Consider the following 26226-nt stretch of genomic DNA (forward strand, 5'->3'; position numbering starts at 1 on the left):
TGGGAAGAAAAAGTGTGGTCTCTGTCAACCTGGAGACAGTCCCCCAAGCCCTTCTGCACTCTAGCTTTCTAGATTATTACAGTAGAATGTTTGGGTTGCAGAAGAAGCGGTGTGCCTCAGACCCTTGTCCACAGCCTGAATTTACCCCAGGGCTGCCCAGTGCTTTTGTGAGGAGCCAAGTCAACGTTCTTTATACTTTACATTTATATTTGGTTTTTTTCTCCTTGAAGAACTCAGAGTCCTCTCTGTCTCCCTCCCTCCCTCTTTCTCAGAGACTCTTCTGTATTTCTCATACCCGCAAAATATTCCTGATTGTGCAAAAGGAGACATGTGGTTTTAGTCTCATTTCTTATGATAATTCAGGGAGTGGAGAGAGGTTCTCACTTTGCCCCAGATTTTGAATTTGATTTGCGGAGTCAGGATTAAATCCCAGGTCTTCTGATCTTGAGACTCATACAGTATTTACCAGACTCCAGATGTTACTTGAAATACAAAACTTGAAAGGCTACTTACTTCCTTATAGTATCTTACCACAAACTGCATACACTAAGTCAGGAATTTCAGAAAGTGTTATAAATATGAAAGTTAATTTAAGAGATGTGAATTGCTGTGTCATGCAGTGGCTTCTTCCAGAGCAAGGGAGAGGCAGTGAATTATGCCTATGGTTTTTTATATCTTGAGATTTTAAATCAGTTTCTTGTCCTTTTTACCTTCCTAATCTCTTATTTCCACTAAATTGTTCTTTAAAAGTATTGATTCGGCAAGTCAGTTTTTGCACTGAACATTTAACCTGTTAATGAATTGTGAAGTAATGTTGCGTCATCTTCCACTTCTATAGCTTCACCTTTCATGCCTTTTCCTATGCCATAGTGTGACTCATTTGTTCTTTCCCTAAGGATCTGGAAATAAAAACATGTTATTGAGAAGAGAAAAATAGAACAGTTCAACCATCTTTTATATCCGGTTATTCTGGGGATTTTTTTCATGTGGATATGTGGACATATTGATAGTATAGGTACATACATATCCACATGTGTGATTTCTATATAAATATATACTTTTATTCTTACAGCAAAATTTATTGGCAATCTATTGAATACCAGACTTATATGCTGGGTTCTGGAAATCCCACAGACCTGATCCGCTTGCCCTCGTGTAGCCTGCAGATGTTAAGGAGTCAAACAAACACGCCTCGTTATATATATGTGCTTATGTATTTAACTATATGTGAAGAGGAAGTATAGCATGATGGTTAAACTCAGGCAGTTTTGGAGTCGGACCTGGTTTCCTATCTTAGCCACTTACCAGCTGATTAACCTGGGGCAAGTCACTTAAATTCTCACTCAGCTTCCTCATCTATAAGTGAGGAGATAGTAGTTACCCCTTGTAGAGTTACTGAGAGATTTCAATGAGATACCACAAAGAAAATGTTTAGTGCAGTGACTGGTATGTGGTAAGCACTTGATAAATCTTAATTGTGGCTATTGTTTTTATGTGTAATGAAAATTCAAATACAATAAGCTAGCAAGTTATGAAATGACACCTCACTCTGAAATCTAATTCATGAAAGACATTTATTCTGAACCTTTTTAGGGATGTGGAAAGGAGATAAGACATCTGGTAGCATGCAACTGTAAATAACACTTCTTTCCGTGGACAGTCTCTGCTTTATACTCACTAAAAAAAGTGAACACTGCTTCTAACGAAGTGACAGAACTTACAGAATTGGGCACTTAGCACTTGTCTACTTTTACAATGTATAAAATAAAATCATAGAAGTGTTCAAGTATTCTTTGCAAAAACATGTTTAAAATTTAAAAATACTATTTGGTATAAACTAATTGCTTATACTCTCTCATAACTTGCTAATGAGTTGTCACTGAAGAACACAGTAGATTGTGAGTGTAAGAGAATGTGATAAACGAAATCCTCAGGAAGACTAAACTGTGTTTTTCTTATTTCTCGCAATGCTTTAGAGCCATATCTGGCTTTGCAAGCAGGACTGAACGGTTTCACACCATTATTCTGAGAGATGGAAGTGACTGAACCTGGAGTAGACCTTTCAGCAGATGTAGCTGGTACCCTGTGATCTTGGTGGCTTGGTTTTCATTGACCCAGAAGTCACCTTTCTTTAGGATGATGCTACTATATACCTTGCCTTGTTTAGGATGAAACAAACTGATTTCTCTATACTTTAGAACCAACCCCTCCAGGATTGGATAGACCATGAATGTTCTTTTGTGTAGTACATTAGCATATTAAGCTTTCAGAAATTAAAGAACCATCTGCATTATTAGACAACAAATTCCATTTAACAGTGTACACCTATTAGCAGATGATAAGAAAGTTAGCTCTTCGTTGAAGAAATCCAACGTGCTACTTACTTTCTCTTAATAGTTGCTTCTTCTGTGTTTAGGTTCACTGGTTTTTAGCACTTAGATATTTCATGGCCTAGTGTTGAAGACTACCGCTTATTTGCACAATTATTATGGTCTATATCTCTGAAACAAATCATATGTATCTACCGTTGTATAAGTCAGAGTATTAATCATTTTCCTGGACTTTGCTGCTCTTTCTTCTCTCTTTCCTTCCTACCTAGAAGTTTCTACCTAGAAGCTGTAGAAGTTGAGGCCCTTGGCCACCTCATACCCACTAGGATGGCTACTATTTAAAAAAATAGAAAATAACAAGTGTGGGTAAGGATGTGAAGAAATTGGAACCCTTGTGCACTGTTGGTAGGAAAGTAAAATGGTGCAGCTTCTTGGAAAAACAGCATAGTGGTTCTTCAGAATGTTAAAAATAGAACTCTGATCCAGCAGTGCCACTTCTGGGTATATGCCCAAAAGAATTGAAAGCAGGATCTTATTTTATTTTTATTTTTTTAACTTATTTATTTATTTATTTTTGCTGTGTTGGGTCTTCGTTTCTGTGCGAGGGCTTTCTCTAGTTGCGGCGAGCGGGAGCCACTCTTCATCACGGTGCGCGGGCCTCTCACTATCGCGGCCTCTCTTGTTGTGGAGCACAGGCTCCAGACGCGCAGGCTTAGTAGTTGTGGCTCACGGGCCTAGTTGCTCCACGGCATGTGGGATCTTCCCAGACCAGGGCTCGAACCCGTATCCCCTGCATTGGCAGGCAGATTCTCAACCACTGCACCACCAGGGAAGCCCAGGATCTTATTTTTTTAAATTTATTTTATTTTATATTTTTTTAAATTGGAGCATAGTTGATTTACAATATTTTGTTAGTTTCAGGTGTACAGTAAAGTGATTCAGTTATATATATACATTCTTTTTCCGATTCTTATCCCTTACAGGTTATTATGAAATATTGAATATAGTTCCCTATGCTATACAGTAGGCCCTTGTTGATTTTCTATTTTATATATAGTAATGTGTATATGTTGATCCCAAACTGCTTATTTATCCCTCCTCCTCTTTTCCACTTTGGTAACCATGAATTTGTTTTCTGTGTCTGTGGGTCTATTTCTGTTTTGTATATAAGTTCATTTGTATCCTTTTTTTTTTTTTTTTAGTTTCCACACTTAAGTGATATCATATGATATTTGTCTTTCTCTGTCTGACTTACTTCACTTAGTAGGATAATCTCTAGGTCCATCCACATTGCTGCAAATGGCATTATTTATTCTTTTTTATGGCTGAGTAATATTCCACTGTATATATGTATCACATCTTCTTTATCCATTCCTCTGTCAATGGACATTTAGGTTGCTTCCATGTCTTGTCTATTGTAAATAGTGCTGCAGTGAACATTGGGGTGCATGAATCTTTTCGAATTATGGTTTTCTCTGGATATATGCCCAGGAGTGGGATTGCAGGATCATATGGTAGCTCTGTTTTTAGTTTTTTAAGGAACCTCCATACTGTTCTCCATAGTGGCTGTACCAATTTACATTTCCACCAACAGTGTAGGAGGGTTCCTTTTTCTCCACACCCTCTCCAGCATTTATTATTTATAGGCTTTTTGATGATGGCCATTCTGACCGATGTGAGGTGATACCTCATTGTAGTTTTGATTTGCATTTCTCTAATAATTAGCGATGTTGAACATCTTTTCATGTGCCTTTTGACCATCTGTATGTCTTCTTTGGAGAAATGTCTGTTTAGATCTTCTGCCCACTTTTTGATTGGGTTGTTTGTTTTTTGATATTGAGCTGTATGAGCTTTTTGTATATCTTAGAGGTTAATCTCTTTTCAGTCACATCATTTGCAGATATTTTTCTCCCATTCTATAGGGTGTCTTTTCATTTTGCTTATGGTTTTCTTTGCTGTGCAAAAGCTTTTGAGTTGAATTAGGCCCCGTTTGTTTATTTTTATTTTTATTTCCATTACTATAGGAGATGAATCCAAAAAGATCTTGCTGCGATTTATGTCAGAGTGTTCTTCCTATGTTTTCCTCTAAGAGTTTTATAGTGTCCAGTCTTACATTTAGGTCTTTAATCCATTTTGAGTTTATTTTTGTGTATGGTGTTAGAGAGTGTTCTAATTTCTTTCTTGTACATGTAGCTGTTCAGTTTTCCCAGCATCACTTATTGAGAGCCTGTCTTTTCTCCATTGTATATTCTTGCCTCCTTTGTCACAGATTAATTGCCTATGTAAGTTTGGGTTTATTTCTGGGCTCACTATCCTGTTCCATTGATCTGTGTGTCTGTTTTTGTGCCAGTACCGTACTGTTTTGACTACTGTAGCTTTGTAGTATAGTCTGAAGTCAGGAAGCATGATTTCTCCAGCTCCATTCTTTCTCAAGATTGTTTTGGCTGTTTAGGGTTTTTTGTGTTTCCGTACAAATTAAAAACAAAAATTTTATTCTAGTTCTGGGAAAAGTGCCACAACACTTCTGACACTAAGTGAATAGGTTTTTTTCCACACCAACAGCCAAGTCCAATTCTCTGGACACCAACTGAGTGTCCTTCGATTCAGTTTAGTCTGATACTAACCACCTGGAGTCAGCACAGACTCCAAGGTTTGAGGGCTCAGTCCCACAAGTCTGCTGCCACTTCAGATGCCTGTCCAAGTATTGGACGCTCTGGGTACCCACACTTCTGCCTGAGCTGGCTCCTAAGTCGGGAGTTCCCACAGCTCCCCTCTTTCAGGTTTGATAATTTTCTAGAACAGCTCACAGATCACTTAACTTACTATCATGGGTTTATTATAAAGGATACAAATGAACAGCCAGATGAAGAGGTACATAGGGTGGGGTCCAGAGGAGTCCCATGCACAGGAGCTTCTATGCCTGTGAAGTTGGGGTGCACCACCCTGCTGGCATGTGGATGTGTTCACCACCTCTGAAGCTCTCCAACCTCATTGTTTGGGTTTTTTATGGAAGTTTCATTACATGGGTATAATTGATTAAATCATTGGCCTTTGGTGATTAGCCCCAATTACCAGCCCTTCCCCCTCCCCAGCGATCAGGGAGTGGAGCTGAAAGTTCCAACTCGATAATAATGCCTGGGTCTTTCTGACCGACCAGCTCCCATCCTGAAGCTCTCTAGGGCTCTCCAGCTACCAGTCATCTTATTAGCACACAGAAGCCACTCATCACTCTGGAGAACCAGTACAAAGACCAAATATATATTTCCCATTGTATCACAGGGGGCTCTCCCGTCTTACTCTTCTTTCTAACCTTCTCGCCTGCTTTTTTTGGTGAATCTCTACTTTGGCCAGGAGTCATTACACAGAAGCTTAAGTGCAGGGTGATCATCTACCAGTTCAAATAATGTTGACATCTATAATCCCAGCCACTATTTAAGGCTCAAATGATAAAGCAGCGAACAGAGCAAAGTCCATGCTATCAAGGTGTCTGCTTTCTGGTAGGAGAAGGAAAGCAATCTGTAACTTGTCACCAAGTGGTAAGCGCCGGTGTATTTAATTTTTTCTGGCACCGTTCTGACACCAAATGTGTGTGTTTTTTCTGACACCAAATATGTGTCATTTTTCCACACCAATTCTCCAGCACCAGCTGGGTGTCCAGAAATTCAATCCAATTCTGATACTAACTCTTAGAGTTATCCCAGACACCGCAGATGAAGGGCTCAGTCCTTCAAGACTGTGTCCACTTCAGATGCCAGCTGCAAATGGGGTACCCAGGCTAGCCACACTTCTGCCTGGCAGACTATGAATTTGGGGGTTTACATGACCCCTTCCTCAGGTTTGATAATTTACCAGAACAACTCACAGAACTCAGGAAAGCACTTTACTTATTATTGCTGGTTAATTATAAAGTATACAACTCAGGAATAGCCAAAAGAAAGACACATCTTTTCCAAGGGTTTCAGCTCTGTGCCAGGAACTGGGGACAAAGACCAGATATGTGTGTTTTGATACCACAGTGAGGAAGAAGGGGGATATATATAGGGTAGCAAGAGAGAGAGTGATGGTAGGTGGAGGAGGGTATGATCTTTCCGCCTGTCTGGAAGCTTGTCATTTGACAGAAACACTAAATGGAGTGTGAAGTCTGAGGGAAGAGGCAGAAAGAACTGTAAGTGCAAAGGACAGTGATGTCATGAGGGACCCAAGAAAAGGGATAATGGGAAACAGACCACCATCATGTTGCCTTAAGAAGCATGTCCACACGCAATCTTGTGTGTACATAAAGACACTTTCCACCGACCTGACATTGTGGCTCATTGAGGTCTCATGGCACCTGTAGTTTATTTTGTAATGAAAGGAAGATGTTGGATTTCCTCCTTATCCCTTTAGTTCTGGGGTGTGATTTTTCCTTGGAGGTGTTTGAAAACCATTCCAGTAATACACAAGGGAAGATGAGACTTGACAAAGTAGGTCTATGAAATGGAACAGTTGCTTCCATGGTATGAGGTTGAGACCCCCAAACCCAGGGGGGTTTGAGCCAGTGAAACCACTGAAGGCATCTGCAGTATCAATCTAAGTATGGATGTCTGTTTAAATGGTAAATGTTGCTACTTTAAATGTGTATTTATTCCTAAGTGAAAGAAACAGATGTCATATGCCAAGAGAAGTACTTTAGGAGAGGCACATCTAACAAGGGGAGTTATTTCAGCTCTATCCCAAAGCTAATGAACGTCTTTTGTTTTTTAACAATGTGAACTCTCGACTCACAGTTTCCCATGGGTTTTAGCCATTTTCTTGCAGTGAGCTTGTGAAACGCGGACAGCCTTGTGCTCTTCAAACTGGAACAGTGGAATAATTTATTTAAAAAATATGATACCACTTCGGCTCATAAGGGGCACATGGCCGAGTGGCTGAGTGTGAGCCTGGATCCATATGGCCTGGGCTTGACTCCTGGCCGCTCTGCTTACTAGCTGCGTGACGTCGGACAGGCAGTTTAACCTTTCTCTTCTTTATTTCTGCATTTGTAAGATGGGGCTAATGATGGGGTGTCCGAACATTCCTAGCCTGTGCTCACGCCTGGCACAGTTGTTAACGGCGGCCCTGTTCACTCCCCAAAGTATCCTTATTGGGACAATAAATTATATAACTGCCCTACCAATAATAGAACCTACATCAAAATATCGTTTTAAAGATGAAAAACATTAAAACAGTACCCAACTCTAATATGTGCTCAGTAACTATAAGCTGCTATTATTAGCTGCTACAACTGGCATCAGTGTTTGTAAATATCCAGTTTTATGTATTATCCCCCACAGCAAGAATTGTTACTGTAGTCCTTGGGCTATGAAAGTGACATATTTTTTTGGAAAATGGAGGACCATGGACACTGAGAGTGAGTTAATACAGCTTTGCGAATTCTCTTCCTTTTTACCCTAGATTGGGTGAAACAAGTAGCATGGAGGAAATGACTGTTTTCATTCATTTCTCTAACAGGGTAATCACCATACAGCACATGCTGATTTTACAGAGAAAATACTGCAGGGGTTGTTAACTTGGACTGTGTGTTTAATGTGCTTTTCTTTCCAATCTGACCTCTAGTTTCCTTTCTTTGACCTTTCTCTGTGTCACCCTCCTTTTTCTCTCCTCATGCAAGGTCTAAAGCTAATTGCAGTCCCTTCTGTTGGACCTTGTGCTGGGGGATGAATAAAATTACACATAATTGAAAAAGCTTTATTTGAAATATCGGTTTCAGCTACCCACTCTTAAAATCCCTTGTTATGTTCGACATCAGGTAAACAAAGTGAGTTGGTCCGAGGTGCAGCTAGCCTGGAAGAGATTTGAGCTAGACAGGCACAGAGGTGGGAGGGACCTTGACTCCTGGCCTTGTCACTTGCTAGCTGTGTGACCTGGGGCTCTCCATTTTTTCTGTCTCTCTGAGTTTCACTATTCCTCATCCCTAAAATGGGGATCATGATACTTCCTGCTTCCCAAGGTTATTGTGAGGATCAAATGAGAAAAGAGGTATTAGCATGCTCTAAGCAAATATGGGCAGAGTTCCTTTTTTTAAAAATGGTTGAGGTGATTGAAAAGAGATCTGTTTTAGGAGACACATGAGCAGAGGCTTGAAGGAGAAGATTGAAAAGGCTGCTCCTGTTTGTGTGTTTCTGAGCTGCCTATTGCTATAGTACCTGGTGAGTTAACAAGGGCGCTGTTTTAGAATGCATGAAGTGCTTCAAATGGGCAGCAAGATCATTTTTGTTTAATCCTAAAGTTCAGGCTGCCAGAACCATGCCTGTGGGAGCCCGGGTGATAAGATAGCTTGAAGGCTTGACCAGAAGTCAAGTGTGCAGAGAGCACAGCTTTTAGCCAGTCAGGGGCGAGGATGACTTAGCTCTCAAGGGAAGATACATGCTTCTCAGGGTCAGAGAGTGGAGAATGAAATCTGCCCTTTTAAACTCCAAACCCCCTATACATAAACTTCTAAGGATACCTTTGACTCCTAGCATTTTGGGGCTCTGGAAGTTTTTTCTTCTTTGAGCTTAATCTGGTTTATGATTTTCTCTCATTTAACTAAAAACTTGTTTTTATTATAGAAAATTTCAAACATGCAGAAGTTGAGAGAATAGTATATTAAACCCCCATGTCCTTAGTACCCAGCCTTAATAATTATCAACTCATGGCTAATCTAGTTTCATTTATATTTCCGTCCACTCATCCCTGCTCCCCTTCTCTCCTGGATTATTTGAAGCCAATCCCACTCCTCATATTTTATTTAAAATACCATCATTTAAAAAATTTGTTTACTTTCATTAAAAATAGCTTTATTGTGATATAATTGGCATAAATTGTACATTTCTAAAGTGTACAGTTTGATCAGTTTGTGTATGTATATATACATAATTATATATATAAATATATATACACACACATACCCATGAAACCACCATAGTCTAGATAGTGAACGTATCCAACACCCTAAAATTTCCTTGTGCCCCTTAGTAATCCCTCCGTTTTGCCTTCTCTCCCTCTCATACGCGAGCAATTACTGATCTGCTTTGTGCCATAGTAAATTAGTTTGTATTTTTTAGAGTTTTAGATAAATGGACTCATACAGTGTGTACTTTTTTTTTTTTTTTTTTTGTCTAGCTTCTTTCACAATGGCATAGTCTTTTATTCATTCTACAAATATTATTGTGCTCCTCCTACTAGGTACCATTTTGGAAGCTGCAAGACGTCTTAGATGGCTATTGTAGTAGTCCAGGGGAGAAGTGGTGGTTTGGAGCCAGGGTGGTTACTATGGAGATGATAGCTGCCACCCATTAGCCATCTGCCTTGGAGGTAGAGCTCATCAGACCAGCTGGATGTCGGGGTGGGAAGAGGGAGGAATTGAGAATTGCTCCTCAGGATTCTGGCTTGAGCAGATGGGTAGGGTGTAGTGAAATGGAGGAAGACTCAGTGAGAAATAGGTCTGACCTTCCCCAATTTGATCCTTTACTGGGTGTCTGTTGCTTCTTCAGAGTTACTCTTGTTATCATTTGTTGGTCTTATGCGATATGTAATATGCAGATGAAAACAATATTTAAAACACTTTAAGTTAAGGTATTCACAAGATTTCTGGGTCTTCTCACAAATGTTATTAAAATAAAGTCTAGCTGCCGTTGTCAAATGGAAAATAGTGAATCTCAGTTTTCTCCTCAGGTGTTTGTGGTATCGGTTGTACCAGGCAAGGGAAAGAGAAAGTGCAAAGTCAAATGATATTTTCAGACTTTTAAAAGTTTCTTGAGAAGTTCACTCCACTCTTTCTCTGGCCCCCAGAATGTTTTTGTTTGGGTTTTACCATTAAAAATGTTAACATTTTGCTAAGTCGGATGCTGTGGTAACAGCCTCTGCATGCTGCGGCCAGCTATGTGAATTTCATTGTACTATCCAATAGTCTGTCTTCCTTCTGCAGTGTTAGTAACAGGTCAGCTATTTTATTAGAGCTTAGACTCCTTTTGGGGGTTTTGGCCTTAGAAAAAATGGGTCAAGTTATCACTGTGGTTTTGGAATTTTGGAAGTTACATGCCACTTGGTTTATGGGCACCTTCGGGAAGTCTGAGTTAGTCATGAACTAATAATGTGTAATAATAAACAATAATGACTGCACGTTTATTGTTTATTATTTGCTCAGTGCTTTCTATGCATTCTCTCTTTTAATCCCCACATCATTCCAGTGAGGGGATTTTATATGTGTATGTGTGTGTGTATAAATAATCTAAATGTCTACTTTTCACCTAAAAAGCAATAAACATGCAAACAGGAAACTGTGACCAATACCAAGGAAAAAGATTAGTTAAACAGAAACTGAGTAAGCACAGATACTGGATTTAACAAAGGCTTAAAAGCAGCTATTATATTTAAAAGATTAAGGGAAAATATATTCATAGAATTGATAAAAAATACAATGTGAATCAACAAATACAGAATCACAACAGACAAATGGAAATGATAAAAGAAGAACCAAGTGAAATTTCTAGAATTGAAATTACAATAACCGAAGTGAAGAGTTCCCTAGATGAACTTGATAACAGATTAGAAATGGTAGGATGGCAGAATCAGTGAACTTGAAGGTAAATCAAGAGAAAATTTCCAAACCAAAGAACAGAGAGGAAAAAAAATTGGAGACAGATCAACAGAGACCTGTGTGACAGTATCAGACATTTCAACGTAATTTCAACACATGTGTAATAGGAGTCCCAGATGGAGAGGGGAGAGAGAAAGGGACAAAATATTTTTGCAGAAATGATCTAAATACTTACCAAACTCGATGAAAATTATTTACAGTTCCAAGAAATTCAATGAACTTCAACTAGGATAAACACAAATGAGAAATATACCTAGACATGTCATAGTCACAGTGCTGAAAGACAAAGAGAAAGTCTTGAAAACAGCAAGAGAAAAGCACTTTATCACATACAGGACAATAATGTGATTAATGACTGCTTTCTCATCAGAAACAGTGGAAGTCAGAAAATGGTGGAGTGATACAGTCAAAGGGCTGGAAAAAAACAACTATCAACTAAGACTTCTATATCTAGCAAAACTATCCTTTAAAAATGAATGTGAAGGAAGTCTGACTTGGTTCTGGGAAAATGAAGTAGACATACATTTCCCTCTTCTTCCCACTAAATACAATTAAAACTCCGGACGCTACCTAGAAAAGGAACATAAGAAGTCCCTGAAGAGCGGAAAGAAGGCAGAGTAGCTGCAGACCTTGGGACCCTAGGAATGACAGGGTGGTGAGTTCCATGGATTTTCTTTTTGCCTCATATATCCCAGACTTGGAGCTGAAGAAGCCAGCAAATGCCAGGGAATGTAAACCAAAAAAGTCCCAAGAAAAGCCTACTCTCTCTAGCCAAAGGGGAAATAGGAAATGGACAGTCTAGCAATACTGAAAACTTCTAGTCAGTAAACCACCCTACTCCATCTAAGCATGACAGAAAAAAACTGTGTTTTCTTACGCTTGCAAAGGCCAGGGTGGGGAGCCTATACTTGCACCCTCATGAGGCTGTATTGAGGTGACATAATACCTCTGCCAGGGTGGTGTCAGAAAAGGCCAGGTGGGGTGCCAGGCCTTTCATAGTTGCCTGGCAGTAATGAGGCCACCCCTCCCCATGGTGTAAGTGGCTACCGTTTGGGGAGCCGAAACTCTCACCTTCTCCAGTAATGAGCATCCCTCATGAGGTGTCAGTGGAGGCTGAGTGGGGAACCCAGACTTCTGCTTCCACCTGGCAGTAACGAGATGGCCCCCTCCCTTCCCCTGCCAATGTGGCGTCAAAGAAAGCCAGGGGAACAGAATATTTAAATAAGAGCCAGAGTCTTGTAACATATAAACATTATCCAGGTTTCAAGTGAATAATGACTTGTCATATCAAGAACCAGGGAGACACCAAACGAGATGAAAAAAAGACAATCGATAACTAACACTAATGACAGAGATGTTAGAATTACCCATTTAGCTAAAGATTTTAAAGCAGCCATGATAAAAATACTTAAGTGAGCAATTATGAACATGCTTGAAACAATGAAAAAAGAGAATAAAAAACTTCAGAAAAGAAATAGTATAAATGGGAACTAAGGGCAAATTTTAGAACTGAAAAATAGAATAACCAAAATAAAGCTTTGTGAATTGGTTCAGCAGCATAATAGAAGGGACAGAGGGGGAAAAAAAATCAGAGGGTGAAAAAAAACGGAAACAAATTATTCAATCTGAATGATGGAGAGAAAATAGAAAATGAATGAATGAATGAATGACGCCTCAGGGACCTTTGCGACTGTAAAAAGATCATCTAACATTTTTTTTCTTATTTTATTTTTTAAATTTTTAAATTTTTTTTAACATCTTTATTGGAGTATAATTGCTTTACAATGGTGTGTTAGTTTCTGCTTTATAACAAAGTGAATCAGCTATACATATACATATATCCCCAAATCTCATCCCTCTTGCGTCTCCCTCCCACCCTCCCTATCCCACCCCTCTAGGTGTTCATTTGTGTGGTGGGAGTCTCAGAGGAGAGGGGAAAGAGCATGGGGCTGAAAGAGTACTCAAAGAAATAGTGGCTGAAAACTTCCCAAATTTGGGAGGAGATTAAACCTGTAGTCAAGAGGCTAAGTGAACCTTAAATAGGATCATCCCAAAGAAACCCATACCAAGACATATCATAATTAAACTTTTGAAAACAGGAGACAGAGAAAAATCTTGAAAGCAGCCAGAGAAAACTGATACCTTATCTATAAGGGAAAGGCCAGTGTGAATGACCGTGGGTTTCTCATCAGAAACCCTAATAAAGGGCAGAAGAAATGGCATGATACTTTTCCCCTGTATTCCTTATGGTCATGATATTTTTTAAGTGTTGAAAGAACTGCCAACCCAGAATCCTTTATCTAGTGAAATGTCTTTTACGAATAGGAGGAAATCAAGACATTTTCAAATGAAAGAAAACTGGAGAATTTATCACCAGCAGACCTATCCTAAATGAATGTCTAAAGGAAGTTCACTAAACAGAAAGGAAATGATTACAGAAAGAACCTTTGAACATCGGGATGGAAGAAGGAACATAGTAAGGAGAAATACGGGTGCATACAGTAGGCTGTCCTTCTCTCGAGATTTTTAGGTTTTGTTTGATGGTTGAAGCAGAAACTGTAACGTTGATGTGTTTCTAAATGTATTTAGAGGAAGTTTTTAATGCACTTATAAACAGGGGATGCTAGAGTGTTGTGAAGGGAGGTAAGTTTTCTATACTTCACTGGAATTGGTAAAATAATACCAGTAGACATATCTTATCACAGTTATATGTATGTATATATATAAATGTAAATTTATATAAATATAATATTTTATATATAACTATATATAAAATATATCCACATATTTATAAATATATTGTATATGTATTTTTATATATATAAAACTGATAAAGCATTATAGGTAAATAAAAATGAATTTCTTTAAAAAAATGTTCAGGTAACCCACAGGAAGGCAGAAAAAAGAAAACAAAAAAAAATAGAGAACAGACAAAAACCAAAAAATAAAATGACAGTCTAAGTGCTTAGATATCAATAATTTCATTAAAAGCTCAATGGTCTAAATACATCAATTAAAAGACATTGGCAGAGTGGATTAAAAAACATAACCTAACTGTATATGGTCTACAAAAAACTCACTTCAAGTATAATGATGAATAGGTTGAAAACAAAATGATGGGAAAAGATGTTTTAGGTAAACATTAATCAGAAAAAAACAAGAATGGCTGTATTAATGTCATATAAAGTAGACTTCAAAGCAAAGAAAATCACCAGAGTCAGAGAAGGACATTGTGTAACGATAAAATGGTTAATCTACCAAGAGGACATAGTAATACTAAATATGTATGCCCCAGTGAAAAGAGGTAAAACATATGAAGCAAAAACTAATAAAATTGAAAGGAGAAATAGACTAACCTGCAATTGTAGGTGGAGACTGTAATGTTCCTTTCAACAATTGATGGTACAATTATATAGAAAATCAGCAAGGATATAGAAGAACTCAACAATGTCATCAACCAATGGGATCTAATTGACATTTATAGAACACTCCACCCTACAACAGCAGAATACCCATTTTTTTCAAGTACTCATGGAACATATACCAAGATAGACCATATCCTGCACCATCAAGTAAACCTCAACAAATTTTGAAAAATTGAAGTCATACAGAGTGTGTTCTCCAACTGCAGTGGAATCCAACTAGAAATCAGTAACAGAAATAAAATAGGAAAATCTCCAACACTTGGACAATGAACACACTTCTAAATAATCCATGGGTCAAACCATACACTGAAGTGAATGAAAATGAGCACATACGGACGAGCGCATGCCTGACCCGTGAGGAGCGGCCTGTGGGGTGAGGCACCCTCCTGTGCCCCAGGGCCAGATGCTCACTGCAGGTAATCAACTCCCCACTGGGACACAGCGTATAAGAAAATCAGAATAAATGCTTGATTCCATGTCATTTTCTAAGTGAAAGTGACAGTACAATACACTCATACAGAAGTGCTTCATATTTTTTTAACATGCCTCATTTTTATTAACAGCTGCTTAGTATTCCACACTATGGATTTCATCACACATGGTTTAAAAGAAGTGCTTTTTGTCTCTTTGCTGACTGATGAAAATTTGTCAGACGCTCTGTTCCCTCTTTTGCTGTCCTTGTTGTTGTGTTGCATATGGCACGGAGGGAAAGGGGAGCGTATCTCTTGACTACATAAAATGTCGTGGTTTATGCTCCTGTGAAGAACGACCTGGCCACCCCCAGCACATTGGTCAGCCCTCTTCCTGCAGGCTTACTCCTCATTCAGCAAGCCAGCCTTGCTGGTGAGTGGTTCTGTGGCATCTGCTGTGGATTTGTTTCATCACTAAGGACTTTTATGCCTCGCAAGGTGTTTCACATGAGTATCTCTTCCCCTGCACTAGCACTCGGAGCGTTGCTCCTTCAGCTCTTGTCCTGAGAACTGGAGATGCACCTTGCTTGGCCTTTTGAGATTACTGGGGCTAACATTTGGAAACCTGCTTTTTTGTTTTGTTTTTTTTGCTTGCTGTCCTTGCAATCATCCAAGCATTAGAGACCTGTTTGTATTTTGCTGTCTGGGAGTAGAGCAGTTATGGGTAGTAGTCCCTTTGGAGACAACATTCACATGGGTTCTTGTCTGTTTCTGATCAGGGTCTCTGTGTTCAGTGTGTATTTTTACTTAGATTCTTGAGTACTGGTGGTGCAGGTTGTGCGGCCCGGCAGCCTCTCTTCTCGCCAAGTATACAGGCAGAGAGATGAGGTATTCAGACACTACCGTCGGTAGCTTCTCAAGTTGTTTTAACCTGCAGTAACAAACTTGATCATGAGAGACAACGTTAATTTTGATTTATCGATCCTTTCTTTAATGAAAAGAAATGGAGACATTTCCCCCTTATGTTAGTTTCCTAGGGCTTCCATAACAAATTACCACAAACTTGCTGGCTTGAAACAACGGAAATTTATGCTTTTAGTTCTGGAGGCTAGAAGTCTGAGACCAAGGTCCTGGCTGGGCCATACTCACTTGAGAGTTTCTAGAATCCTTCCTTGTCTCTTCCTAGTTTCTGGCAGTTCCCCAGAATCCTTGGCATTTTTTGACTTGTAGCTGCATCACTCCAGTCTCTGTCCATCTTCACGTGGCCTTCTCTGTGTCCTCTCCTCCTGTTATAAGGACACCAGTCATTGGATTTAGGGCTCACCCTAATCCAGTATGACCTCATCTTAACTAATACAGAAATTACAAATCTGCAAAGTTCCTATTTCCACATAAGGTCACATTCTGAGGCTCTGAGTGAACATGAATTTGGGGGGGAAACTATTCAACCCACTACACACTGCAAGTAATTTTTCTGGTTGTTTTTTTTTTTTTTTTGGCAAAGTGGTAAGCATTTCAAACAGATGTAGCTGATCCTACATCATGTTGTTTTCTGGCAAAAACAGTTGTATTTGTAAGGACCAGATGAGCAGCCACCTAGAGGACTGTGTTAACTGCTGTGGCCGTATCAGCCCGGGATGACTCTCATTAGTGCTTGGGTCACTTTGATGAGTGTCATTTTCATTGATTGCAGACTTCCTTCATTGGAGATGGTGGTGAAAGGGAACCGTTCTGTTCTCCTTCCTGTTGGCAAATCAGCTCCTTTTTGTTGTTCTTAGATCTAACTTGACAAAAGAATTTAATCTTGCATGATAGCAGATACTGTGAGAGACTTTAATCAACATTTAAACTGTCATTTTTTACATTGTAACCCAGCATGCAGAGAACCCCCTGAAGCAGTGTAACGCAAGAATCCCCAAGCAAGAAATTTAATGTAGGAGAGAGCGGACATTCTATGGGATAGCTGCATAGCTTTAAATGCTTTCACTTCTGCTTCAGTGAATTCTTGGTGATTATGCTGCTTTATCACAGAATGATAAACTCACCCAGCAGATTCTGTTGTAATGGCTGTCAGATTCCAGATACTCCTGGGAAGGATGCTGTGTTGTGAAGTCATTATTTTCACATGTAGCTCCTCTCAATTATAGCTTGCCCATTTGTAATCAATAAAAGTTTGTTAATGTAACATAAAACATTTAAGGCCATGGAAATACTGTGGCCTTGCAGTGGAATGAAAAATAATCAATGGCTTGGTCTTTGACAGTTTTTAAGTACCTGGCTTAGAAGAAAACATGAACTTCTGCCCACAAGTTGACGTTTGCGAGTCAGTGTGTTAGCCATGCTTGGAGAAAACATGGTTCTTTTAACTTCTGCCACTGACGTCTGGGCCTTTGACAAGGAAAAGGAAAACTAAAATAGGAGCCTCTGTTCAACCTTCTCTTATTTTCAGTAAGCAAAGAACAGGCATCTGTATTAGTTGACTTCTTGCGTAACAAAGGAAAAGCAAAAAATTCTTATCCCCCTCAGACTTCCCAGATATGGCTCTGGTTCATAGGAATTTATTGGTAACTCTCAAATACTCTTTGCATGGCTTACCTGACGATGAGGCTTTTGTCCTGGCAGCTTTACGGTGTTCATTTCCATTGCACATTTATCCAGAGCCCTCCCTAGAAGAAATAGTCTTACCTCTTGGCTGGCTTTTTCTGGCTCCAGTTCGCATTGCAGTGGTAGCCACTGTTCCTTCTTTTTTTGCGGGGGGGGGGGCGGGGTGCTGCGTTGGGTTTTCGTTGCCACGTGCGGGCTTCCTCTAGTTGTGGTGAGCAGGGGCTACTCTTTGTTGCGGTGCGTGGGCTTCTCATTATGGTGGCTTCTGTTGTTGCAGAGCACGGGCTCTAGGCACGCAGGTTTCAGTAGTTGCAGCACGCAGGCTCCGTAGCTGTAGCACGCGGGCCCTAGAGCGCATGGGCTTCAGTAGTTGTGGCGCATGGGCTCAGTAGTTGTGGCTTAAGGGCTCTAGAGCTCAGGCTCAATAGCTGTGGCGCACAGGCTTAGTTGCTCCACGGCATGTGTGATCTTCCCGGACCAGGGCTCGAACCCGTGTCCCCTGCATTGGCAGGCGGATTCTTAACGACTGAGCCACCAGCAAAGTCCCGCCACTGTTCCTTCTTGCCTTCTTTTAGGCCTTGCCCAATTTCCTATACTCTTGGTCTCTAAACTCCGGAGCCAGGCTGCCTCGGTGTGAATCCTCGTTCTGGCACTTGCTTAATCTCAGAAGTCGTTACAGAAATTACATGAGTTAATATTTGCAAAATACTTAGAACCCTACTTGGTTCATAATAAACACTGTATAAATCTTTTTGAAAAAGATAAACTATGTTCTATATCTTGATTGTGGTGGTGGTTACATGACTATACACTTGTCAAAACTCATCAGAAGTGTGCATTTAAAAGTTTTAAAAGTATAAAAGTTTACTGTATATAAAGTATACCTCAGTAAACCTGACCTAAAATTTTTTTAAAGATAAAAAGCATATCCGTTTATTCAGTCAGCAAAGGGTTTATTAGGTGTTGCACAGTAGGATTTTAAAAACATAATTCAAAGAGGCTTGCCAGTCTAGTTGAGCTGGCCAGTTATAATGCAGGACAAATTTGCCCATCAGTGTGAGAAGGTGATATAAGAGGTGCTGCGAAGCAGCTTATTAGTCATCTAGGTAGGAAACACTGTCGGGGTTTGGATTGCTTAAGGTAGTCACAAAGAGTTCACCAAAGAGTCGGAACTTGAGCTGGACCTCAGAAGATGTAGGATTTGGAAAGGTGGGCATTCAGGAAGGTGCATGGGTGCAGGTGCAAGACCCAGGGGCAGAAATGCATGTGGAGACTTGAGGCAACCATGTGAGAGCTGGTTGGATTAAAATAGACCCTCTGACTGTGGGAGGGACAGCTGTGCTTTCTGGACTAATGAGTTCTCTTCTCTTCATCCACAGAAAGGCCCCCCTTCTGGGAAAGACCGGGTGAAGAAAGGTGGATCCTACATGTGCCATAAGGTAAGTCAAGTCACTAAACTCTACTTTGGTGTTCTAACAGCAGGTTTATGGATCCATTGTAAACATTAGCCCCAAGATGTCTCCTCCACTTCTGCTAATACATACCTATCTCCATCAACGCCAGAAAAAAAAAGTTTGTGCACAGGCATGGGGAAAAGTGGTGCAAGAAGCAGAGGCTGTAAATGATCTCTTGTCAACCATATTCCATCTGTTGTATCTTGACCCTTTGAGAGACCTTTGTTGTCCCATGAATCAGGGTGAGCTGTATATCTGGTTTCCAGCATGTAAATCTGGAAGCACACCCTTAATTTATTTGAGACTCCGTAAATTTCTGGCTTGTCTGTTGAGATTAAGTTGAGAGTTATAAATGGAGGGTAGATTGTGGTGTACTGGAATGGAAACATCCCAAGTGTCCTAGGTATATAGTGTGTGCTTTGTGGAATAAACATCTCTCTCAGAGAATGAGTCTTCTCTTTGGGCTATAATTTCAGTGTCAGAGTTGGTTGTTCTTGGCGAGTAGAAGTAACTCAGTGTTTCATGAGTAACCTTTTTAAGGAGTTCAGAAATCGAATACTGCTTCTCTCCCTTTTTTTCTTTAAATCATATATTTTTAGTATCTCTAGCACTTCAATTTCTGTCTTTCTATCTCTATGCAAACATGGCATTTTGCAGATTGTTATTAAAAGAAGCTTCCTATGGTAATTCAGTCAGTCTAGGCAGTTAGAGACTTAAAACTGTAATGGCTCCAAATTAATTTATTAATTTGATAATGGAGACATTGTCAAACTTTGCCTTAAAATAATGGTTCTCAAACTTTATTGTACATTAGAATCATCTGGGATCTATAAAATATACTGATGCCTATTTCCTCACTCACCTCATTCTGACTTGATATTTCTGAATTGTGACCTGGGCATCAGGATTTTAAAGCTCTCAAGGTAATCATAACATACATCAAAGTTTGGGAGCCACTGGCCTAAAGAGAACCTATTTAAATTATGTATAGTGTGAGTTTGTAAGGGTGTGTGTCTTCTGCATTTCTTAGAATTTTTAGTGTAGTTATTTAGGTGGCAGTTCATAGAGTTGAGTTCACTTTATGCTTTACACCTACCTTTATAACAAGATGTGGACAAATGTATCTTTAAAATTCTAATTTTAATTTTAAATTAAAAGCCTTGCCCTAGGTTGTCCCAGTACTTTTAAGTGTTCATATACCCATCTGTCTGTAGTCCCAGATTCTTTTCCTCTGATTCAAGCTGTTGCTGCAGGTGTATCTGAATCCTCTTGCTGGGGAACCAGACTTTCATGAAAAACAGGTGAATCTCTTTTTGCACAAGAGCATCTCAAAACCCTAATTACCACCAGTTATGTGTCTGACATATGGCACTTTTCCTAAATGGGAGTCCATTTACTCTGTAAGAATTAAAGACCAGAAGATTTTCTTCTCACAGATAAGTGGAGAAAATGAATCCTGTAAAAAACATTTTAAGCATGAACACCAAAATATTCCAGTGCCATGCATATGAATGTGTCTACTTTAACATTTCATTTTTCTTGCTTATTTTAAATGTTTTAAATTTTTATAAGCTTCTTAGTTTATTCTTTTAAAATATCTTTTAACGTAATATATATTTTTAATACATACATTTTCATGGTACAGTTGGTTTATGTATATTTATCTTGTGTCCTGTAACCTTGTTAAACTCATCTGTATTAGTGATGTTTTTGTAGACTCTTTTTTTTTATGTATATCTTTATTGGAGTATAATTACTTTACAATATTGTGTTAGTTTCTGTTGTACAACAAAGTGAATCAGCTCTAAGTATACATATATCCCCATATCTCCTCCCTCTTGAGCCTCCCTCCCATCCTCCCTATCCCACCCCTCTAGGTCGTCACAAAGCATCGAGTTGATCTCCCTGTTGTTTTTGTAGATTCTGTTGTATTTTCTACATAAGTGGTTATATCATCTGTGAGTATAGACAATTTTACCTCTTCCTTTTTAATCTGGATATCTTTTATTACTTTTTCTTGCTGTATTGTGTTGGCTAGAACCGCCAGTATATTGTTGAATAGGAGTGGTAAGAACAGACAGTCTTACCTAATTTTTGATCTTAGGGGAAAAACATTGGACTTTTCAAAATTAGCTATGATATAAGCTATAGTGTTTTCAAAGATGCCCTTTATCAGCTTGAGCAAGTTTCCTTCTAGTCCTAGATTTCTGAGAATTTTTTTTATCAGAAATGGATGTGGATTTTGCCAGATGCTTTTTCTGCAGCTATTGAGATGTTTATGTGGTTTTTCTTTTTCAGCCTGTTAATATGGTGAATTATAGTCATTGATTTTCTGTTTTCAAATGTTAAACCATCCTTGGCTTCCTGGAATACATCCACTTAGCTGTGATGTATTATCCTTTGTATATTTTGGATGCAGTTTGCTAAAATATGTTCATGATAGGTATTGGTCTCTTGTTTTTTGTTTTTTGTTTTTTTCTTGTCTGGTATTAGTATCAGTGTATTGCTGGCTTCATAGATTGAATTGGGAAATATTCCCTCATCTTGAATTTTTTGGGGAAGAGTTAATGTTGAATTAGCATTTTTCTTCCTTAAATGTCTGATAGAATTTCCCCAGGAAAACCATTTGGGCCTAGAATTGTAACCATACATTTAATTTAGTTAATAGCTGCAGGGTTATGCAGATTATCTGTTTGTTCTTGATTAAGCTCTGGGAGTTTGTGTCTTTCAAGGAATTTGTCCATTTCATCTGAGTTAATGAATTTATTGACATAAACTTTGCCTTTTCACTTGCTGTTTAGACCACTTACATTTAATGTGATTGTTGGTATGGCTGGGTTTAAATTTGTTGTCTTGAGATTTGTTTTTCTCTTTGTCTCATCTGTCCTTTTCCTATTGCTTATTTTTTTTCTTAACTTTTTTTGGATTAAGTGTTTTTTTATCACTTCATTTTCTCTCCTTTGGCTTATTAGCTATAACTCTTTGTTTTAAAAATTTTGTGGCTGATTTAGAGTTTATATTATACATCTTTAACTTTCCTTAGTCACCCTGAAGGATAAGTTTTAATTTAGTCAGGCTCAGAGTGATGGAGAGAGTATTCCAGAAAAGAGAATAGCAGAGTGACAAAACTGAGTGGGATCCACAAGGTTTTCCAGAGAGAAATGGCAGCTCTAGGATCTTTGGTCAAGTTAATTGTAGATGATGTAGGTTTTTAACCTCAGTCTGGTTATTTTGGCATAGTCAAGAAAACAGCACAGTATTGGCTGTGAATTACTTTCAGTGCTTATTCTTTTTTTTTTTTTTTTTTAATTTTTTTTTTTTTTTTTTTTTTATTTATGGCTGTGCTGGGTCTTCATTTCTGTGCGAGGGTTTTCTCTAGTTGCGGCAAGTGGGGGCCACTCTTCATCGCGGTGCGCAGGCCTCTCACTATCGCGGCCTCTCTTGTTGCGGAGCACAGGCTCCAGACGCGCAGGCTCAGTAATTGTGGCTCACGGGCCTAGTTGCTCCGCGGCATGTGGGATCCTCCCAGACCAGGGCTCGAACCCGTGTCCCCTGCACTGGCAGGCAGACTCTCAACCACTGCGCCACCAGGGAAGCCCTCAGTGCTTATTCTTTACACTAGATTAAGAGTGGCAGTTTTAACTGCCACTAAGTATATTAAGATGTGGACTCTAGAATTAGATCTGGGTTGGAGTTCTGTAACTGTTCTTTGCTAGTCTTTGCCTGTAACATTAGGCAAATTACTTAACCTTTCTAAGCCTCTGTTTTCACATTTGTAAAACGTACATCATAATTGCACCTATTGTAAGGTTCTTATGAGGAATAAATGCACCAAAGTAAATAAGCACTTGGTACAGTGCCTAGCTCATGGTAAAGTCTCCGTAAGTTAGTTGCTGCTAACACCATCATTCTTTTTTTTTTTTTTAATAAATTTATTTATTTTATTTGGCTGCATTGGGTCTTTGTTGCTGCACGCGGGCTTTCTCTAGTTGTGGGGAGTGGGGGCTTCTCATTGCGGTGGCTTCTCTTGCTGCGGAGTACAGGCTCTAGGCATGCGGGCTCCAGTAGTTGTGGCACGTGGGCTCAGTAGTTGTGACACACGGGCTTAGGTGCTCCGCGGCATGTGGGATCTTCCCAGACCAGGGCTCGAACACGTGTCCCTTGCATTGGCAGGCAGATTCTTAGCCACTGCGCCACCAGGGAAGTCCAACACCATCATTCTTAATCATCATCTTTATTATAATAAGATTTTTTCCCCCATTTTCTCTTTTGAATAAAAACCAACTAATGAACTGCTAACTAGTTAGGCAGAATCCTGGAAATGATTATTATGGCACAGGTGAAAATCAGTAAAAGAAAGAAAATAAAAAGAGAAAAGAATAATGTAATTCATTTTGAAAAAAAAAATCACCTTGCTTAGAAGGTGACTTACTTTTGATCGTGGCCCAGGGCCAGTTTGCATGTCTCAAGTAAGCTCTGATTATTATTTTTGACTTTTTGAAAGTCCATCCAAAGTATAGCTTCAGTAAGGAGACGAGGCACAGAAAGAACAACTATGAGTCAACATGGTGTTAAGAGCACAGATTCTGGAATGGGGCTGAAAAGACTGTAATCCTGGATTCACAGTTACAAACCATGTGACCTAAGGCACACGATTACCATACCTGTGCCTCAGTTTTTTCCTCGTGTATACGATGCACATGCTTATAATACGTACCTCAGGATTATTGAGAGGATTAAGTCACTTAATACATGTGAAGTTCTTAGAACAGTTCACATAGTAAGTACTCAAGAAATACTAGTCTTTCTTGAAGTTGTTAGATTAATCTCTGTGGGATCTTTAGCCCAACCTACAACATTGACGAAATCCTAGCTCCCCTACCCCCTCAACCCCACCATTTTACACCAAGATTACTAGCAAAAGGAGTTGTCCAAGTGTCAGTGGCGAGAGCAATGGATGGGAAATTGAGAGACCTGAGTTCTGCTGTGTCATTTTTCTATAATCATTTTGTTCATAATGAGCTACAATTACCTTAAAACTGTTCTTTATCCCTAAAAGTCTTCCTCTCATAAAAACCATATTGCCGTCCCACTTGACTTCAGAGCCCCAAGGCTGGTAAGCCATTATCTTAAATGAATTGTTCTTGAATCCAAGATCATATTCTTAGCGCAGATATCGAGGTCAGTTTCACAAAGTAATTAGCCATTTTGATGAAGTGGGGCTAAAACAGGTCCTCACTACTACCTCTGTTCTTAATTAATAAAATGACCCATATTTCAACCACTCAAAGACCTAACATCATTAATAACCATTTTTGGTGCTAAAAGTAGAGTTGGAAAAAAAAGAAAGAGCAATGAGGACATACGAAATCAGGCCATTTTCCTCTTTAATTACGTATTTCATTAGTTGCCCATTACTGGAACTTAAAATGAACTACTTATTAATAAATGTTTGCTGAGTGAATGAGTGCATATGCAGTGGAATGATAATGTGAATTGACTGTTTTCTCATGTGATGGTCCTGACCTTTCAGGACACTAACTTGTAGTGAGACTTGCTTTTTAGGGTTTAGTTCTTCATCGTTTAGGTTAATGGAAGATTTTAGGTACTGCTATGATCCAAAAAAGGACTAGCTCTTTTTGTTGTCACTGATTTTAAGGTTTTTTGTTATGTAAGCAAAACATTTTCATTGCATAAAAATTAGAAAATAAATAATAAACATAAAAATGAAAAAAATCGTTCACCCTGCTTTCTGAAGAAAACTATTAATAGTATTCTACCAAACTTTTTGGTGCACTTTTATTTTTTCTTCCCAAAATGGAATTATGCTGTATGTACCAGGGTCTTCAAATATGGCTATGGTCAAGAATCTCTTATACATCATGGATCTCTTTTCTGATCACAGTGATCCAGGCAGGCACAATTCGTCACAGTTGCTACAGCCTGCATTTTGTGGCATATGAAAACCGAATTTTAAAACAGTTTGTTATATAATTTGAGAGATAAGTTGCATATTGAACTATGCCATCCAACAAAGATCTCAGTCCTATGCCTTGTCACCAGAGATACCCCTTCACCTTTTCCATTTATATAACAAATAATTTTCCTATTTTTGTAGCAAATGCGTAACCATATTCAGATGCTGGCAAGGAATCATCTTCCAAACACAAGATCACTAAGTCCTGCAGAGAAGCTGCTTTTGTTTTAGTAAGGAAGCAGGTTAACCCAGGGAGGTCAGGTAAGACAGGCAAAGTGAGTTCCTTTAATTAAGAGTGTTGTGTTCATTATAAAGTAACACAATAATTGCCACATCTACTGCTTTACTTTTTCATGTAAAGATAAGATGAAGCATTTTGACATTATTCCATTAATAGCCCCATTTAATCGGAAGAGGGAGCAGATTCAGAAAGGCTTTGCCTAAGGTTAAATAGCTAATGAGTCTTGGATTTTGCCTTTTCAGGTGAGTAAATTAGCAAAATGTTTGTCACAATTTCCACTTGTGTCAAGCCCAACCTCTTTCTGCCAAGAAGACCACCTTTAATGTGACTCCATCCTATTTTTCCACCCACGTTTCCTGCTTTTTATCATTTATCCTCTCTGTACCAGTCATTGCTTTTGCCTGGAATTCTCATTCTCTAAATCTTTGGGCAGCTCGGCTTTCGCAGCACCTCCTCAGAGGAGCCTTCCCAGGCCACCTTATCTAAGTAGCACCTAGTCACGCCTAGTCCTCTCTCCCTATTTAACTGTCTTCCAAGCTGACCACTGCCAGAAGCAGTCTTGAATTTATCCGTTTATTTATTGTCTGACTACTTAACTCCTTGTTGAATGTAAGCTTCCCGATAACAGGTACATTGTTTTGTTCCGCATTGCTTCCCTCGTGTCCAGAATAGCATCTAGCATGTTGTAAACTCTCAAATATTTAATGAATAAATAAACCATGCTCTGACACTCTCAGGCTGTGGCCTTGCTATCCTCTTCACTTGCCTGAATTTTTCCATTTTCATGCCTCTGATGTCATTGTTTTCTCCACTTAACATACCTTCTTTCCTTGTTCCTAAGTCCTGTAAATCGGTGCTACTCAGTTTGTGGTCCATGGGCCCATAGCATTAGCAGCACCTGTAAGCTGGTTAGAAATGCAGATTCTTGGACCCCACACCAGACTTACTGAATCAGGATCTCTGGGTTTGTGGCCTAGGAATAGGTATTTACATGAGCTCTCCAGGCTCTTCTTCTGTATACTCAAGTCAGAAGACCACTGCCATGATCACGTAAATCCTGCTCTGGCCAAGTTCTGCCTTCAAAAGTCTTTCCTAAAAAATTAGACATTTAGTGACCATTTCCTCCCCTGAATTAATAGTAGCCTCAGAATCTTTTAATCCTAGC

General features: G+C 39.2%; 1 protein-coding gene across 4 annotated transcripts in view; it reads left to right on the top strand.

The window, feature by feature from the left end:
- The window catches only part of SUMF1 (sulfatase modifying factor 1), a 114570-nt gene that overhangs the window by 85100 nt on the left and 3244 nt on the right, over nt 1–26226 (top strand). For 2 of the 4 annotated variants that reach the window (XR_009009566.1, XM_057555247.1), the window contains exons 8-9: nt 18769–18828; nt 24962–25081. Coding sequence is in view for 3 of the 4 variants with exons in the window: in XM_057555247.1 (XP_057411230.1) it covers nt 18769–18828; nt 24962–25051 (150 nt within the window). In the remaining variant the exon portion in view is untranslated. The remainder of the gene's footprint in view (nt 1–18768; nt 18829–24961; nt 25082–26226) is intronic. The other 2 variants (XM_007192478.2, XM_007192479.3) reach the window with 1 other exon arrangement.

This window comes from Balaenoptera acutorostrata, chromosome 10, assembly GCF_949987535.1.
Source record: "Balaenoptera acutorostrata chromosome 10, mBalAcu1.1, whole genome shotgun sequence".
NCBI classification, from domain to species: Eukaryota; Metazoa; Chordata; class Mammalia; order Artiodactyla; family Balaenopteridae; genus Balaenoptera; species Balaenoptera acutorostrata.